This window comes from Callorhinus ursinus, unplaced genomic scaffold (genome assembly GCF_003265705.2).
Source record: "Callorhinus ursinus isolate GAN/ISIS: 27379988/994484 unplaced genomic scaffold, GSC_fseal_2.0 scaffold1, whole genome shotgun sequence".
Classification (NCBI taxonomy): Eukaryota; Metazoa; Chordata; class Mammalia; order Carnivora; family Otariidae; genus Callorhinus; species Callorhinus ursinus.
In genome coordinates, this window is record NW_027397063.1 from 71,976,029 (window position 1) to 71,995,942 (window position 19,914).

Consider the following 19,914-nt stretch of genomic DNA (forward strand, 5'->3'; position numbering starts at 1 on the left):
TACCAATGGTACAGAATCTTGTGGCGTACATTTTGTGAGCAAGCTTTAGTTCTAATGTTATTTTCTCTTTGCCTCAGTCTCTTATTCATCCATTTTTATCCTATTGCATACATTTCTGAAACTCAGTTTTTAACACAACAAATCAAGCCTTCAGGTGGGAAAGTTTGGCATTAAGTATCTGGGATGATGGAGAGTGAATACCTCCGTTAATAATGAATCTTGTTTCACAGCTGCACAGTTAAAAAGCAACACAAAGGGAAAACTAGTGTCAGATGCTTGGAGCTATCTGCCACATAGGTAAGTAAGTTGGTCAACAATAATCCAAAAAACATGCAAAAAGAATTACCCACTGTGCCGATTTAAACTCAACCGAAAGTATGATGTCTGAAAACAACCATGCTTGATAAAAATTCCCTTATTTCAAAGCAATAAAACAAAATGGCTGAAAAATTAGCTCCCAAACTCACTTAGGTGATTTGAGATCACGATGAATAATTTTGTGGAGGTGCAAATAATTCATTCCACTTGCAATTCCCGTGGACCAGTCCACTAGCAATCGAGGTGTGATCTTCCTGCCGGCTCGCAACACCTCATAGAGTTGTCCGTGGGCACAGTATTCCATGATGATGCAGTAACAGGGGGCCTGAGTACAAACGCCCCTTTCAAGAAAACACAAATATGTTTATAAATTCACACATACATACAAACGTACCTGTATACATATTTATATTTTAAGAATATTTAATAAATTTAATGATTAAGACCAGTTCTTTGTCCATATTATTTTTAAAAGGCATAATCTTTCCCAATTCTTCAATAACCATTAAACCCCCTCTAGTCTACAAGCTTCTCTATTATGCATATGGACAATTTTAGTTCCTTTTGTTCATTCCAGATTATCTCTATGTTGTGCTGGATCCATGCTTTTCTGTGGGGCCATTCCATTCTGGGACAAAGAGCACATTTCCTGAGACTTGTGTAGGCGAGGTACTGTGTTGTGTTAGATTGTTAAGAGTAATTGAAGTATCTTCCTTTTAAAATTAAATAGAAGGTTTTATATATAGCGTACAGAAAGAGAGAATTCAAATAAAATATTGCTATTTTTACTATTAATTGTTGAATTTTAAATTAGTCAAATTTAAGATAACTAGTCTGAGGACCAAAAAAAGAGTCAATTTTCTATACCATATAGTCTTTGAAAAAACATTTCTGTTTAGAATAAAAATATCATACAATGTAACCTATTTCTATGTGGCCTATATTTCCATCAATTCCTACATCTTCCACAAAGCCTTTCCTGATGATTCCAGTCCAAGAAGATCTTTCTCTAAATTCTTATGCTACGCGGGAGCCATTCGGTTTTTTATATGCAAATTTCCTCTCCCCATACAGATCACTGGCTCCTGGAAGGGAAAGGTCTTCCATTTCTTTTCTTTCTACCATAAGGCCTAGAAGTTCACAGCAAGTCCTTGACAAATATTTCTTCACTTCATCTTAACTTTCTTTGCTGCTGACCCTTTGCACAAACATGTGCAGGTGCACGGGGTAGGAAGAGGAGAACTAGCATGGAAGAACTTCTGTTTGTCAGGAATGTTCCATGTTTATGTAATTGTCTGATTTAATCTGCCCCCAAACCATCGTGCAACACATATGCCCTCTTCCATTTCTACGGGTAAGGTTCAGAGAGGGACAGTGACCTGCCCTAGACAATACACCTGTGACAGAGCTTAGATTCAAATCCAGTCTAACTTCAAAGCCTATGCTTTTTCCACGGACTATGCCATACTGCCCTCCCTTTGTGCTTTGTAACTTCTGTGTACACAAGCATATTGGGGATTCCTATATCAACCTTACCTTAGAAAAGTGATAATTAACTCTACTTCACACTTTTGTTCTGAAGATGAGAAAAGAGAACAATTATCATATACAATTCTCGGTATCCCATCTCTTAATAGTATGTACGCCTTCTTTCAAAACTTTCTAGAGGAGTTGAGAGTATTCTATCTACAAGATGCCCAGCTAAAGTCCTCAGCCAGCTACCAACTCATGTCTTCTCTCGTGGGCGGCTGTAAGTGATGAGAGAATGAAGAGGCCATAGCTTGAGACCATGGGAAAGTCCTACAAGGACAGCAGGTTATGAAGAAGTAAAATTAGTCTTCATTCTCCCTGCCATGATATGCCTGTCAAATGCCACAGAGCTATTTCTACTACTCTCCGATCATTTTCTAAGCTACCCAGAATTCTCATCTTCATTTCTAATGAAAAATTTTTTTCAAGTTTCTGTTACTTGACTTTTAGGAGCACTTGGTGGAGCAGAGACAGACCACAACTATAATCAGACAATTTAATTTTCATTACAGGAAAACACAGAATAGGCAGGAATAATGTAATGTGCTTATGAATATCAAAATAAATATTTGTTTGAAGCTACTCAGCATTCTATTCAACCCTGTTTTAACTTGTCGCAAACAGAGAGAAAGGGGTAACAGTGATATGTTATGTACTTTTCATCTTTCTTGACTGATGAGAAGCAATCATTCCATCAACCGTGTACTATGATGAGGCTTCTTAGTAGCTACAAATAGCAGCTCTCTAATCACTTCTAATTGCCACCTTTTCTTCCCCTTGGCACCCAATTCCATTAGGAACAGTCAGATTAGGTCTTCCTAAAAGATCGCTTTCAAAAAATTGGACGAAAAAAATACAGAATTCTTTTCTTTCACTTCCCCTTCTCTACACGGTTCTTACTTCAAAGGAAGCTGTAAGCACAGCAATCAGTATCCAGAGAGACACACTCAAATCTAATCATGCCTTCGTATCTTCCAGACGGTCCTGAATGATTCATTGGCCAAGCAACTCATGGCACAGATGGCTGCACACAACACTGCACAAAGCCTCAAGAGCATGGTGTAATGAACCAGGGACACAGTCGCGCTATTGGTTTCCATGTAGAGGTAAAGACTATTCAAGCATCTTCAGCCTAAAAAGTGGGGCACTGGCATGGCAGTACTCATCCAAAATGTGGAAAACTGCACATGTAGGTAGGAGGGTCAGAAGAGTGAGGTATGGAACAGGTTGCAAGGAAAAAGGAAAAAGGAAAAGGAAGGAAGGAAAAATAAAGCTTCTCACACCCATACTCTTGGGACACATTTCTGCCAGGACATCCTGGTGGTAAGCCTTCGTACCTGGAACATACAGCCCAGCCCACATCAGGAGGCCAAGAAGCCATGCTAATCTGTAGAATATTCTGTGTCTCAAACTCAGCGTCCTTGTGATTGAAGCTTGAGAGTTTCGTTAAACAGAAGTTAAATGAAAGGCCCTTCCTTCCATTTAGGATGTAGGATGCTAGAAGGGATGATTTTCTCAATGAAGTAAAATGAAGGAAAGAAGTGAGTCTCTGATAGTCTGTCTGCTTAAAAATAATCCTTCTGCTGTCTTTTGAAATGTATCGTCTTTGGAAAGAGTATAATTAGTCTCTATAGCATTTCATTTTCGTCTCACATCCTCCTGGCCCTAACAGCACAACAAAGGATGGAATCACGAGGGCAACCGAAGCTCTCTCCCATGCCCACTGTGTGCATGTCCCTTCCACAAGGAGGTATGTCCAAGCACTTCATTTAGTATCCCAGCTGAATGCTTCTCTCCTTTCCACATCTCTTTCCCTTTCCATAAAGGGAATCAAAACTCAACATCAATACTCATTTAAACCCATTCTACAAAACCTGTCCCCAAGATTTCTATTCCTTACTTTAGGGATGTGATTCCAATGAAAAATGATCCCATGACATGTTTACCTTTATAATGAGAGTTTTATCGAGAGAGGATCCGTCTTGGGGGCTGGGAGAAGTTCCTCTTAGTTCTGGGAAGGGGAATTTGTAAATTATTCCTCTTTTAGTGGTAGCCTCATCAGTCATACTATTTTCCAGGACTGAAATACATACATGTCAAATGTATCAAGAAGCTCTAGTTTCTAAACTGTCATTCCACCTGAAGACTAGCTTTCCTGTTCTTCACCTTCCCTCCTGTAAAGCCACTCATCATTCGTTTCAGGCTAGGGCAGAATTTAAAGCCTGGCAAGAGAGGGACCTCAAGGGGAAGGTCCAGGCAGAAGAGATTACACATAGTTAGAGCTCAGCACTGTCAGGTTTGGGGACTGCCACAAATGTACCTTTGTGCCTCCCCTTTTGCTAGTGATCCCTGCCAGTATTACGAAAATAACAGTCTGAACTAGAACGATACGTTCATACACTCTTGAAAACAACTACATTGTGGAATGAACATAGCATATAACTTTCTCTCATCAGTATTCCAGTGTCATTAGACTTAGAAAGCTGAGTGTTTGGCATTACTTGAAAAGGGATCTAGCAAAACCTGAGGCAGGGAGAAACACTCTGAAGGTGCCTCTTATTACAAGTTCATATTTAAGAAGGGAGGCTAATAGAAACTAATAAAAAAAAATTCCTCTCTGTTAACACAGGGACTAATTGTTCTATGATCACTTTAGATATCAGCTTTGTTTTCTTAACTGAATTTTCAGATGGGCAGGTTATCTCAGAGTGACCTCCATCATCCCACTGATGAATGAGGTTGATTCATCAGATATGATTGCTTGGTAAGAATCCATCGCTCCCTCTCTGTCCCATGTACATCCTTTCCAAGAAGGGTGTGCTCTGGCGAAAAGAACTACCAGATTATACGATTCTTAAAGACACGACCTTCATTTAATTGTTCTTTGGCGCCCTCCCAAAACACCTAGCCCAGTACTAAGTCTATAGAGTATTTTCCATATGTCTTTCAAAGCAGGAACTCATATGTAGATATTGGGAGAAAGAAAATCTATTTCTTAAAAAAAAAAAAAAAGCCTTGACCTACTTGAAAGCGATGATGTTAGGGTGCTTCAACTTCCTCAAATGCTTGATATCCGTCTCATTCTGTTCTCTCACTTTCTTGATGGCCACCTCCTCCGCTCGGAACTTGCCCAAGAAGACAGCTCCTTGGGCTCCACTACCCAGCCACTGCAGCTCTGAGATCTCCTCAAATGGCACCTCCCAAGTATCTAGGCACACAAGCGAGAAACAAACTTAGAGATATCTCGGGATTTGCTGAGGGACCGTTCTACAAGGCCACTCCGAAGGTACCTTCAACATCACCCAAAATGATCTCTACCTTTGGACTCCCACCTGTAACTCACCAAAAGTTATAACCTTCCTACGGGTCTTGGTACCATAGATCAGATATTCTCATGTATTAGTTTGTATCATTTTCTTTAAAGATTTTATTTATTTGAGAGAGAGAGAGTAAGTGAGAGAGAAAGAGAGAGAGAGAGAGAGAGAGAGCATGAGAAGGGGGGAGGGTCAGAGGGAGAAGCAGACTCCCTGCTGAGTGGGGAATCCGACGTGGATGTGGGGCTGGATCCTAAGACTCTGGGATCATGACCTGAGCTGAAGGCAGACGCTTAGCTGACTGAGCCACCCAGGTGCCCCAGTTTGTATCAATTTTTAACCAATGAAATCAAGCAGATCAGAGATCTCCAATATATTCTCCTCCAAACAAAACATATCTTGACATTCCCACGGCCCCACTTCCTCACCTCAAGCTTGCATGTTCTTCAATCCACTTATTTGTCTCTATACCACGATCCCTATTCCATTACCCATTGTAAGTCAGTGTTGTTTTATTCCTCTTTGAATTTCTAGTGTAGATGCTCAGTTAATCTTTCCTGAATGAATTTTCAAGAATACTCTCCCAAGGACCTAATTATGCACAAAACTTATATTAATATTTACCTTTTATTGAGTACTTACTACATGCCAGACACTAGCATAAAGCTTTATATATCTCATGTGTTGATCCTTTCAACAATCTTGGGAGTCTGGCCTTATTATGGTTATTTATAGATCAGAAAACTGAGACAGGGAGATTAAGTAACTTACCCAAGGTCATACAGCTGGTAAGTGGCAGAACTCAACAACTGGCTGATTCCAGAGACAGTGCTTTCTCCACTATTACCACATTGCCTCTTGCGAAGTAATTGAGAGGGTCATTAGCCATAATAGATTTACTCATATAGATGCAGTATTTTCAAGTTTCTCTCTTTCTTAGAATTTGATTTTCTTTGCACCAAAAAAGTAATAGGAGTCACTTCTAAGTGGTGACATTATTGATGATTCATATTATGCTCTTTATCCTTTGCTGTATTTTTTTTTACCATGAGCCTGTATTACTTTTATAATGAATAAAATGCTATTTTATTTTTTTTAAGATTTTATTTATTTATTTGAGAGAGAGAATGAGAGAGAGAGAGCACGAGAGGGGGGAGGGTCAGAGGGAGAAGCAGACTCCCTGCTGAGCAGGGAGCCTGACGTGGGAACCGATCCCGGGACTCCAGGATCATGACCTGAGCCGAAGGCAGTTGCTTAACCAACTGAGCCACTCAGGTGCCCTAAAATGCTATTTTAAATGAAGCACTTCAAAAATTCAATCAATACATGTTTAATCTCATGGAACTTAAAAAGGAGAATATGATCCATTGATTCTTCTCCTTGTCCCCCTTGTTATCAGTGCATTGTCACTACACTGGTAAGAAATAAACATCAAAGAACGAGGAGTCCCATGGAGTGAGGAGAGGATAATGACAATTTTAAAGGTTATGGGGGATTTTCATTAGATCACCAATCACTAAAAGGTCACTGTTTGCAGAATACTGAACAAGATAGTGTTGAGTCAGCTTTGCAGATATTCTGGTCTTGAAAGCAAATCAACTCACATCTACTACAGTGATGAAGCAGCAGAAAGAGGTCATCAGTACCTAGGAGGGAACTACATTTCCCTCTTCTCTCATTTTCTCAAACTTGAGAGAAAATAAATCCTGTAGATTCTTAATAAAATGTGGCTTCTCATTACAGTGGTTAAAACATGACCTTCCAGAGAGGATGACATAGAGCAGAACAAATTATAGTGAGGGTGTTTGACAGCATAGATATTTAACCCATTCTTCTGCTCTGAGCAGATTAAAGATATCCGCTCTATTGAAATTAGATAGACGCTACATAAAAACAAATTTCCCTAAAATACAAATAGCTCACAAACACGAACTCACCGAATAAACAAATGATACCAAGGGAGATGCGGGAGGAAAGAGTGAGTTACGGGCTTGACTGCTTTGAGGATCTTTCTGGCTTCGAATGACTGACAAGTGTAAAGTGTCTCACGCAGTCCCACTTTCATCCCCACAGGCTTATCTGTGTAGCACACACAGGACCCAGGTATCGATGGCCTACTGTCAGAGGGTTTTACTTGGGAGAGGTCTGGTGAAGAACTAGACACAGTATTACTTTGGCCATTCCGGGACCAAATAAAAGGACTGTTACTGGATTCTGGGGCAAGAACATCCTGGGCACTATTTTTCTGAAAAACTTTATAAAAGCCCAAGTTATCCTAATTTTTCATAACTACTAAAATACTAAAATTAGACCTCTTTGGGTGTTTTTCCCTATTTACTCAATCTTTATTTATTGTTAAATGCTAGAAACACCAGCAAATATTAGAAAATAAAGTATTTTATCTGCAGTCCCATTCCATATTCAGTTATCTTCTCTTCCAGTCTTTGCTCATATGTGTGCAGTTATGTAGAAGTTGTAGGTGACACATAATCTTTTCTACTTTTCTCATGTATTGTGTATTCCCCATGTATACACAGTTTTCATTATAAGCCTTAATAGTAGTTTACTGAACCCTTTCACCTTTTCTGTACTTAAGTCTTTCCATCTTTTTGTTTGCTGGCTTAAATTTGATACTTTTTTCTTTCTTTATATTATTGCCTCAGACTCAGTTCTTAGGTTAGAGTACAGTTTCCTGGCTTTTGCTATACATTCTAACTTGCCATACAAAAGGGCTTCGCTAGTTTTTGCTGACAGTAGTAATGCATGAGTGTGTCCCTTTTACTTTGCCAGCAATGAATATTGTTGATCGTTTTTTGGGTTCTAAGTTATTTAGGTGTAAAGTAATGTTTTATAAGCTTGCACTACTTTATTTATTTATTTAAAAGATTTATTTATTTGAGAGAGAGCGAGCGAGCATGGGGCAGAGGGAGAGGGAGAGAATCTCAAGCAGCCTCCTCACCAAGCAGGGAGCCCAAAGCAGGGCTCAATCTCCCAACACAGAGATCACCACCTGAGCTGAAACCAAGAGTCGGACACTCAACCGACTGTGCCACCCAGGCACCCCAAGTTTGCACTACTTTAATTGCCAGTGAAGTAGAATATTTTCTCCACATTTGTTTAATGCTCACATCTGCTCTGCATGAATTGCCGCATTTATACTTTGTGCATTCATCTGTCGGGGGTCTCATAGTCCTCATAAATTTGAAGGAGTTTTCTATTTCTTTGACACATATTAAGAGAATGTTTTTTCAAAAGACCTTGTATTTTATGGGGTGCCTGGGTGGCTCAGTCATTAAGCGTCTGCCTTCGGCTCAGGTCATGATCCTGGGGTCCTGGGATGGAGCCCCACATTGGACTCCCTGGTCAGCGGGGAGCCCGCTTCTCCCTCTGACCATCTCCCCTCTCATGCTGTTTCTCTCTCTCTCTCTCTCAAATAAATAAATAAATAAAAATCTAAAAAAGAAAAAGAAAAAAGAATGTTAGCAATGAGGATGTGCAAAACTGGGGGCCCTGATAACTGACAGCAAGATAATGGTGTAACAATGGAACCTGGCTGTGTTCACTCCAGGGTTAATCCCAGACTTTCTGCTTTTATACCTGTCCATTGGTACTCTTCCCCAGCTTCTATCTTCTGATTCATCACTATGACTATTATCTTAATTCCAATATTTACCATGATCTCTAAGACTGAGAAAAAGCCCCATGCCCACCCACTTTTAAGGCATAAGTTCTCCTTTGTTTGTATTCAGACATGCCTATGATATAATACTTGCTTTAGGACTGGGAACTATTTGGCAGTAAAAAATTTCAACTACACATACTACCTTAGTTGGATTTCACTACCAACATACTAAATGGGAGATGAAGATGTCATTAAAATTTTTGAAAAATCAAGTGAAGTTTCCTCATAAGTACCAAATGCAGAGACACATCTGTTCTGTGTGCTATCCTTTGGCTGACTGTAATCCAGGATTAAAGATTAGCTCCCTGATCCCAGAGCTGACAAGGAAAAAACTACCTTATTTTCTGGCCAGTGAATCCCTTTCACGGCCCCCAGCAACACCAGCCCACAGTAGGGTGTCCTGTCATCTGCTGAAGAGCTAGGCAGCTATAAGCTGCCTTGTAAGCTTAAGCTGACCACGCCCGTTTCTTATTTACTCTTGAAATAAGCCTTTCTGGCAGTCACATAATCAATCAGAAGATTGATTAAATACAAGTTTACAGGACAATTAAAAAAAATTTTTTTAAGTAGGCTCCACGCCCATTATGGGGTTTGAACTCACAACCCTGAGACCAAGACCTGAGCTGAGATGGAGATTCAGATACATAACAGACTGAGCCACCCAGGCACATCCCCCACCCCCCAAATTTGAAAAGTCCTTTTGACAGACACATAGGATGTGTCTGCTGCCCCTCTTTATGAGCCTGAACCTCGATGCTGCATTTGTATCCTGAGATCTCCAAATTACCACCAAAATAATTATTAGACTGGGCAAGTTAAGACTCTAAAAGCCAAATGCAATTTTATCACATAAGCAGATATTAGTAGGTTTTGTGTCTCAGCAGAGGAGAGGGAACTTTTTAAAAAATAATAAACTAAGGGTGGTTATCCCTGGGTTGTGGGATAACAGGTTATTTTTTATTTTCCTCTTTGTGCTTATCTTAATTCCCAATTTTTAAAATAATAATACTGTTTTAACATTGAAACCCCCAACCTTTGTGTGACAAGGAACAACTTTTTAATTTCTTGAAACCTCAAGACCACAGAGGGGGAAAGAAGGGTGGAATGTGCAGGACGGATGGGAACGGGAGGATGTATGAAAGACAGTGAGACAGACAGACAGACCAACCCCAGGGACACAAAGAATTTCTGCATGTACAGGAATGGATGCTATGATTGACAAATCCGGGAAAGCACACCTGGGATCAATTGATTTACCAGCAAATCCAATACACATACTGGGAAAGGGTATAGAGGGAGAGGTTTAAGAGAGGTATTGGTTTAAGAGAAAATATTTCAGAAATCAGAAAAATAGAATGCACGAGAAAAGTGGTCAACAGTGCCTGAGGTCGACAGGCTGTTGTGGAAAAGCTGTCAACAGTCTCGACTGAAAGATATGAATATATGTATATATATATATATATTTAATTTTTAAAAAGAATTTTATTTATTTACTTGAGATAAAGAGCTCACGAGCAGGGGGTGGGCAGAGGGAGAGGGAGAAGCAGGCTCCCCGATGTGGGGCTTGATCCCAGGACTCCCAGATAATGAGCTGAGCCAAAGTCAGATGCTCAACCGACTGAGCCATCCAGGCGCCCCAAAGTGAATATATTTTTAAGAGAGGGTCACAGAGTCCAACATTCAGATATAAAGGAAATAAGACAGAATCTCATTTCTGGTCTACATTTCTGGTCCTTTCCAAAATTTCTTGATGAGAGAACTGTTAACAATGGAATCATTTACATAAGGCTACAAATATATGTATCAAAAGCCTTAAAAAGGCATGAACCATTTTAACTCAACCATTTGTCTTCTAAGAACTTATCTTAAGGAAATCAAAGATATAATAAGAATGATCACAGACATAACTAAGGGTATGTGTGAAAATTAAGTAATAAACAGATGTTCATTGCAGTATAGCATATGATCACTAAAAATAACAAATTGCCAAGGAATAGAGGATTGCTTAAAGAAATCTATTTCATGATATGGGAAATGTTCAAAATGTGAAGCGAAAAGGCATAATGAAATAGTTTGACTCTGTTTTTTCTTTTTTTTTAAAGCACACACACGTAATAAGACTAACATAATATATACCAAAAACATTAATAGTGAAGACTAAGGATCATAGATAAATATTTTTACTTTGGGGGGAAACTTACCTGTATATTCCAACCTAACCTCATATATTACTTTTGCTATCAGGAAGAAAAAAATTCTTTTAAAGAATATAAATGAAGTTATAAAGAACACTAGGGCCATGTGTTCTCTTTCCTTCAGAAGCATAATGCTTGAATTGGTATATATGAATATGCATGTTACACCGTGATGGGAGTTAATTTACTTTTTAAAAAGCTGTGGGATCTAGACATAATAATGCTTCTCAAGATTGGTTGTGTATTTGTTCTTTCCTCACAATGTGAGCTTTCGGTGCCTGGGCTGTAAGAAAATGATTCCTTTTTACTACAAGCTAAACCAGGGCACAAGCTTTAGGCAGAGAACCATGTGGCATCTGTCTGGTTTTGAGTTAATCCAGTGGCCATCAGACTTTTTGATTGCATGAACTTTCAATAAAAAAAAATTTGTAAACATGCACTAGGTGATTTATTTATAAGTTATGTATCTGCACAACTTTATTAAAATACCAAATATATATGAAAACATGCATGAAAATAGAAACTTAAAATGATGATACAAGGAACAGGAGCTCTAACATTTTCTTCCTCATTAACACTGTAGATTGTCTTCTATGTACTCTACTTGACACCCCTAGACTGGACAGCTCCAAAAGATGGGCTTTGGCCAGAAAAGACCAACCAAATGTGAATCTGTTCCAGTCAGAAGGTTTATAGGAAATTGGTATAGGGTATTCATCGGGCACTAGGGTTTTAGTCAAAGGTTATCCAGTGAATGGTGGTGATGTGTCTACACAGGGACTATTTCCCAGGTCCACACTCTACCTTACCTTGCTGCTGTAATTTGTAATCAGTGGAATATGCCTTGCCAATGATATTCCAGACAGGCCTTAAGCATCCAAACAGTCCTTCCAGAAACCCACCACTGCCGCTGCCCGACCTGCTGAACTGAATCTTGATGTCTTCAGTTCCACTTGTGCTCTCTCCATCCATGGTGTTGCTGTTCCCCTGAGACATGGCCATCTCTGATTCATCTTGTTCCCTTAGCTGAAGAACGCTGTTCTCAAACTGGTCCCTGGAATCCTCACTCACGCTTGTCAACACTGTTGTGGTGATGGGGCAGTTCATGCTCTCGGTCAGCTCTGTTTGTACCACCCTCTTTTCCTGCTGGTCCTTAAGGAGCTTGGGTGATGGGTGGCTCCCCACAGGTGTGAGTTCATCTTGGAGTCCGTTGGAGTTTCTGCTTTCACTCGAGGGTAAGTGTGAGGAAGAGGAGCAGCTCAGGGGCTCCTGAGGGTTGGCCATGGTGCCATGAGTGTGCCCAGGGTCCTGAGATGACACTCAGAGGATTATTGGGACAGAATTCTGATGGAAGAGAGGGCTCCAAAACCTGGGGAAGATAGGAGGACATGAGATCACCCTTCTTTTAGTCACCCACACTACCGCACTTCTGTTTATAACAAAAACACTGAAAAATGGGGGTTGGTTGAACGTCGGTATACATCCAAATGGTGGAATACTATGCAGCAATTACAGATCATGTTGTAAAAGAGTATTTACGAACCTGAGAAAACGTTCATGACATGTTAATATAAAAAATAGGTTAGAACAATATATACAACATAAACTCTTACAATTTTTTAGTTTTTAAATTCCAGTGAACATACAGTGTAATATTAGTATCAGGGGACAATATAGTGATTCGACACTTCCATACATTACCTGGTGCTCATCACAAGTGTCCTCCTTAATCCCCATCACCTGTTTCACCCAGCCCCCACCTTTTACTGGAAAGGACACACGGACACATACACAAGAAAAAACACTGGAAGAATATATCCCAAGAATTAACTATTGTTCACTATTAACTACGGTTAGGTCTAGGTGGTTAGATTTGGGAGGGGTTTCTTCCAAGCATTCTGCATTAATATGTTGCTATAGAGTGAATGGGGTTCTGTCCCCTAGCTCCAAAATTCATATGCTGAAACCCAATCCCCAATGTGATAGTATTTGGAAGTGGGGCCTTTGGAAAGTGATTAGGTCATAAGGGCGGAGCCCTCACAGACATGTCAAATATGCCAGTGCCTTGATCTTGGACTTCCCAGCCTCTAGAACTGTGAGAAATATGTATTTGTTGTCTGAGCCATCTAGTCTATGGTATTTTTGTTACAGCAGCCTAAACAGACTGATAAATATTAAAAAATATTAAAAAAAATGTTTCCCTTCCCAAAGAGAAATTAGATGTCTTGATAAGCACTGTTTTATTAGGAACAACATCCTGCTCATATTTTTTCTTTTTTCTTTAGTGTTTTTTCTCCTGGGGCATTGTTTTACTTCCTAAGGTATTCATTAAGTCATGTAGGTAAATGTCTTGTGTATGTGACAACACAAATTCCTAAGATATAAAATCTGTTTTTTACTGTAATGCACCAAATCTGGGGCAACAAACTAAGCCCCAGTGCTTTAAACTTATTCTTTGCTTCTGATCTGTCCATTAGCACCAATTTCTCAGGGCCACCCAACCTCTGAAAATAAAGACATGGAATTGTCTAGATTGGCCAGTTCGTGCAAATTTAATCTTATATTTATTCATTGTATGTCAGAAATTTACTTTCTTTACAAATCCCTACATAATAGTTATTTCTTCCTTCACTCTGAATTAAACATTTAGAATATGTTTAATAGGAACCAGGGTATAAAGAGAATCTCACTTTATAGAGGGGGCAAGAAACAGACCAACAATGACTGACAGTACAGTGCTTATCATGAATCAACCAAGTGCTCTGCGAGCACAGAAGAGGGAGGGATACTTTCAGGGCTAGCTGCCCAGAGGTGGTAACTATTGATCAGTGTTAGAAGTGTAGAACCTCATCGGGTTGGCAGGAAAGGGGTGAGCGAGAGAAGAGGGAGAGGATACCACAGATGTGGAGAAAGTATGAACAAGGGCAAGGATGCATGAAAGACTATGGAATATATGACCAACCGAAGTGGCTGGAATGTAGGGTTATATGCATATATAGAGAGAAAGATAAGAAAGGAGAGAAAGTCAGGAACCAGGGGCACTTGGGTGGCTCAGATGGTTAAACCTCTGCCTTCGGCTCAGGTCATGATCTCTATGTCGGGGGATAGAGCCCCATGTCGGGCTCCGTGGGGACTCTGCTTCTCTCTCCCTGTCTGCCTCTCCCCCTGCTTGTGTTCTCTTTCTCTCTCACACTCTTTCTCAAATGAACACATAAAATCTTTTAAAAATTTTCTAAAAAAAAAAAAAAAAAGACAGTCAGGGACCATTTTGTAAGAAGATTTGTATGCTAGGCGAAAAGGCTTGGATTTTATCCTGAAGGTGACGGGGTATAGTATCCCAGATTGGGGGTTATGGATAAAAAGAAACTACCCCTATGTTATTAATTTCTCATCTGAATTACTGAGATCCAAATTTTAAGCGTTTTTTTTTCATTGCCATACCCTATGAGTAGCTTGTATGAATGAACCAATGAAAACACCCTATCCTTTGAAGTCTCATTCATTCATGTAAATATGTATTGAGCTCCTATTATATGCTACACAATGTGTTAGGAATTAATGAATGGTACATAGGCTTCTACTCTATAGGAACTTACAATCTAGAGGGAAAGACCAATTGATAATAAGAGCCACATGGTTAGATATAGGGTACACAGACATGACCAAGGTGCTACAGGAGCTCAGAAAAATAAACATCAAATACGTCCAGAGAAGTCATAGAGGAAATGTTGGTTGGGTTGGAGGGTAAACCAGGTAAAAGTGAGACTAGACATTGCAGGAAGTATTGGGGAGCAGCAGGAGATAACTCTTATAAAAGGCAGCCAAAGGTCAGAATGTGGTGGACCCAGATGACAAACTAAAGTTTTTGGATTTTTATCCTCAAGACAATAGAAAGCCATTAAGAAATTTTAATCGAGGGAGTGATTTGGCCAAATTTTTAATTAATTTATTTATTTTTAAAAGATTTTGAGAGAGCACGCATGCATGCACGCGGGGGAAGGGGCAGAAGGAAGAGACTCCCTGCTGAGCAGGAAGCCCCATGTGACGCAGGGCTGATCCCCGGATCAGGACCCCGGGATCATGACCTGAGCCGAAGGCAGACACTTAACTGACTGAGCCCCCTAGGCGCCCCTCAAATTTGTAATTTAAAATTACATCCATAGAAGTAGAGGTTGGATTGAAGGGGAAACACTGAAAGTCAAGATGTCACTTAGGAGGAAGAGTTCAAGTGGGAATGATGAGGGCCTGAACCAAGGCAGGAGCAGTGGTAATGAGGAGGAGGGGAAAGACTGAAGAGGTAGAATACGCAAGGTCTAGTGATTGATTAGACCTGGGTGTGGGTAAGGAAAAGGGAAAAGAGAAGAAGACTTTCAGATAACTTACTTGGGATAACGGATAGATGGGCAATATCATTAACTGAAATAGGAAATATCAGAAGAAAGAAAGGCTTGGAAAAAAGGTATTTAGCTCAGTTAGAGAGATGGAGGGTTCAAGTCCTATTGTGTGTGTTAATGCACTGTACCAGGCTTTTATTTATGTTACCTGATTTTAAAAAGACACTTTGTAGAGAGGGATTTGGGAGGATGGGATGGGAGTGCTCCTTTAGCTCAGGGCAGAAGTATCAAAATAATACAAGGGTGAACCCAAGTTAAATTAAAAATATACTTATTAAATAGATACTAGGAGCTGTGCTTTGCACTAAGCTAAGTTCTGTGGATACAAAGCATTACTGTTACAATTACTACTTCTAATGATAAATGAGACAAAGTGTCTTACAACTTACATAGACCAGCATGCATAATCAGCAATATACTGGTAAAACAGCTCTGCAGAAAACAAAACCAAAAAAAGGAAGAAAAAAAAAAACCCACCAGGACACTCTGATTTGTAGTGTTTACTGATTTCTCTGGTATAAATACTCCCACCATGGCAGATTTCAAGCTAATAATAGTTTAGTAACCTACTTGCAAAGTTTCAATTGGCTCTTACAAATTGGTGTGTAAGTCAGCACCAGCACTATAATCCTTGTAATAGTGCCATTCTCATTTTACAAAGAAATAAAAAACTTTTTAAGGTCATAAACTGGGTAAGTGGTAGAGCAGAAATACAAATATAACTCAAAATTCAGATCCCCAAATTCCCTTGCCTTTTTTATAACACCATAGCACCTCTTATAATAACCCCTTGCTTCCTTAGAGTGCTTCACAGGTTAATAAAGTGCTGTGGGCTATGATTTTTTTTAAAGATTTTATTTATTTATTTGAGAGAGAGAGAGAGTGAGAAACAGCATGAGAGGGGAGAGGGTCAGAGGGAGAAACAGGCTCCTTGCCAAGCCAGGAGCCCGATGTGGGACTCGATCCCAGGACTCCAGGATTATGACCCGAGCCGAAGGCAGTCACTTAACCGACTGAGCCACCCAGGCGCCCCTGTGGGCTATGATCTTGATCCCTGTGGCAAGGAAGTCAGGGCATGGAATCATTATGCCTAGTCTTCACAAAAACTGAGGTCTACAGAGAGGTATTTTGCTAAAGGTCATGGAGCCAAGATTGAATACCAGATTATTTTTTCTAATTCCAAAACTCTCTCTCTTACCGACACATGTAGTCTCTGTAAGACACGGTTCCTTCCTTTCAAAGCTTATAAACTACTTAAGGAGTTAATAATTACATGGAAGGAATTGCCTCCTCCTCTCCCTTCCCCCCATGACAAATGTGCTGTGTTCTGTTATACAGAGCTGTGCAGAGGGCAAACAGTAATGGGGACTAGAGTAGTTCACTCAGGCTGAATGAAAGAGGTAGGATTTGAGATGAACCTCTGAAAGGAAGATGATTTGAGACCCACAGAAGAAAGGAAGTCAAGCAGCCACATGCAGAAAAATGAAACTGGACCATTTCCTTATACCACACACAAAAATAGACTCAAAATGATGAAAGACCTAAATGTGAGACAGGAGTCCATCAAAATCCTAGAGGAGAACACAGGCAGCAACCTCTTCGACCTCAGCCACAGCAACTTCTTCCTAGAAACATCGCCAAAGGCAAGGGAAGCAAGGGCAAAAATGAACTCTTGGGACTTCATCAAAATAAAAAGCTTCTGCACAGCAAAAGAAACAGTCAACAAAACCAAAAGACAACCTACAGAATGGGAGAAGATATTTGCAAAGGACATATCAGATAAAGGGCTAGTATCCAAAATCTATAAAGAACTTATCAAACTCAACACCCAAAGAACAAATAATCCAATCAAGAAATGGGCAGAAGACATGGACAGACATTTTTCCAAAGAAGACATCCAAATGGCCAACAGACACAAGAAAAAGTGCCCAAACATCGCTCGGCATCAAATCAAAACCTCAGTGAGATACCACCTCACACCAGTCAGAATGGCTAAAATTAACAAGTCAGGAAACGACAGATGTTGGCGGGATGCGGAGAAAGGGGAACCCTCCTACACTGTTGGTGGGAATGCAAGCTGGTGCAACCCCTCTGGAAAACAGTATGGAGGTTCCTCAAAAAATTGAAAATAGAGCTACTGTACGACCCAGCAATTGCACTACTGGGTATTTACCCCAAAGATACAAATATAGTGACGCGAAGGGGTACGTGCACTCCAACGTTTATAGCAGCAATGTCTACAATAGCCAAACTATGGAAAGAGCCAAGATGTCCATCAGCAGATGAATGGATAAAGAAGATGTGGTATATATATACAATGGAATATTATGCAGCCATCAAAAAAACCGAAATCTTGTCATTTGCAATGATGTGGCTGGAACTAGAGGGTATTATGCTAAGCGAAATAAGTCAATCAGAGACAGACATGTATCATATGATCTCACCGATACGAGGAATTCTTAATCTCAGGAAAGAAACTGAGGGTTGCTGGAGTGGTGGGGGGTGGGAGGGAGGGGGTGGCTGGGTGATAGACATTGGGGAGGGTACGTGCTATGGTGAGTGCTGTGAATTGTGTAAGACTGATGAATCACAGACCTCTACCTCTGAAACAAATAATACATTATATGTTCCAAAAAAAAAAAAAAAAGAAGATAGCAAGAAGGGAAAAATGAAGGGGGGGAAATTGGAGGGGGAGACGAACCATGAGAGACTATGGACTCTGAGAAACAAACTGAGGGTTCTAGCGGGGAGGGGGGTGGGGGGATGGGTTAGCCTGGTGATGGGTATTAAAGTGGACACTTATTGAATGGAGCACTGGGTGTTATATGCAAATAATGAATCATGGAACACTACATCAAAAACTAATGATGTAATATATGGTGATTAACAAAACAAAATAAAATTAAAAAAATAAAATAAAATAAAAAGAAAGGAAGTCAGGGAGGCTAAGAGCATTAGAAGAGGCAAGCAGAAACCACCAGGGCATGTGTGAGAAGGCTGGTAACTCAGAAATAATGAAATTAGCCAGCTAATGTTGGGAGCAGTAACAGTAATGCCTTACCTTCATATATGGGCTCTGAAACCTTATGAAATAATGCAGATGATTTTTCCTTTTAAACAAATCAGAGAGATGAAGTTGGGTGGGATGAGGTTAGGTTGGGGGGACTGAAATTCTAGAGCATGCAGAAATTTAGGGGCTAGGAAGCTGCCTGGGAATAAAAGGCTGGAGGGAGGGTAAAGAACAGATAATAATAATAGCTGGAGCCCTCTGTTACAGCAACAGCTATTTGCTGAATTGACCCCCATTTCCCTCACCCCATCCTCCCCAACCCATTCCTTTTAAGCTGATCTCTCAGCTTTGACACTACTGATCCCTTCGTTTGCTTTCCTGGCTGATCTCCTGCCACAACCTTGAGTTCCCTTGCCTTTGGCCTCTCTTACGTTGCTCTGCCTGAGGTCTTTTAGGACTGCTGACTTGATCCTGTCTGACCTGGCCACTGCCTCAGCAGTTATTTCCAATCTGCCTTTGCTCTTGGGACTCGCGGTTACCCTGTACAGCACAGGGCGTACATTACGCTTTTGGCTCACATCAAACTTGAGGATAATGCAAATACCTAAAAGTGTATGTGAATTTCAGCCAAACACCTATTTGTGCAATTTGTTCTTTGAATCAAACTACAGGACTTTATGTTAATTCCAGGTAAATTTCCATTTTGTCCATCTTTATCCTGAGTTTCTTCCTAATGACACCATATTGGAATGGGCTCATACCAAAAAACTAGAAAAACACGAGTTTGTTTTGTAATCTCTACCCCTTTCTAAGAGGTTAAGGATGCACATGAAGTAGAGGTGTGCCCACTGGCACTGGGAATGAGTTAAAGGAAGAGGATTTCAGCACACTCATCACACTCGGTTTGGTATTTATCAAGGAATGTCTATCAAGGACTATAGTCCAACCCACTTGCTTTACCTCTGAGATGACATTCATGTGTCCAAATTCAAATTCATAGGATATTGCCGACTTGCTCGATACAACAGCTAATCAGCAGCAGAGCTGGGATGAGTCCTCCTTCCTCATGCTACACTCTTTCCCTGGTCTGGTTGTTTGTTTATGCGGACAAAGAGAAACAAATAGCTATGATATCATGACCACTGATGAAAAAACAATAGCAATTCGCAGTGTTATTCTAGATGCCCTAGAGCTACTCCCAAGGAAGCACAAGCACCCACCTAGCGGGGTGACTGCACCAGTCAACAGAGCAGTAAAAGGCCATCCAGCTACTGGCAACTCAGCTGTGCTCTGGGAGGGGGCAGAGCAAGAGACACCTCGAAGCATGTCTCAAGATGTGTGTAGTCCCAGAGGCTTCCCTCTGCCCACCAAGAATATCAGGTCCAATCTCCACCAACAAAGGCAGAGAGATGGAGAGGCACAAGAACAAAGGGAAAAAAAAACCATCCCCATGACTCTCTTAAAATATGAT

General features: G+C 40.4%; 1 protein-coding gene and 1 long non-coding RNA gene across 13 annotated transcripts in view; one reads left to right on the top strand and one right to left on the bottom strand.

Moving 5' to 3' along the window:
- The window catches only part of MAP3K13 (mitogen-activated protein kinase kinase kinase 13), a 169,572-nt gene that overhangs the window by 37,227 nt on the left and 112,431 nt on the right, over nucleotides 1-19,914 (bottom strand). For 9 of the 12 annotated variants that reach the window (XM_073896045.1, XM_073896026.1, XM_073896035.1 and 6 more), the window contains 3 exons: nucleotides 11,849-12,408; nucleotides 4,873-5,056; nucleotides 468-659 (listed from right to left, as the gene is read on the bottom strand). In XM_073896045.1, the coding sequence (XP_073752146.1) occupies nucleotides 468-659; nucleotides 4,873-5,056; nucleotides 11,849-12,323 (851 nt within the window). In that variant the 5' untranslated portion in view covers nucleotides 12,324-12,408. Of the gene's footprint in view, nucleotides 1-467; nucleotides 660-4,872; nucleotides 5,057-11,848; nucleotides 12,409-19,403; nucleotides 19,531-19,914 lie in introns of all 12 variants that reach the window. The other 3 variants (XM_073896050.1, XM_073896064.1, XM_073896057.1) reach the window with 1 other exon arrangement.
- Nucleotides 2,863-5,243, top strand: LOC141373395 (uncharacterized). Its single transcript, XR_012379302.1, has 3 exons — nucleotides 2,863-2,954; nucleotides 3,521-3,598; nucleotides 4,987-5,243. It is a non-coding gene; the product is annotated as an uncharacterized lncRNA (long non-coding RNA).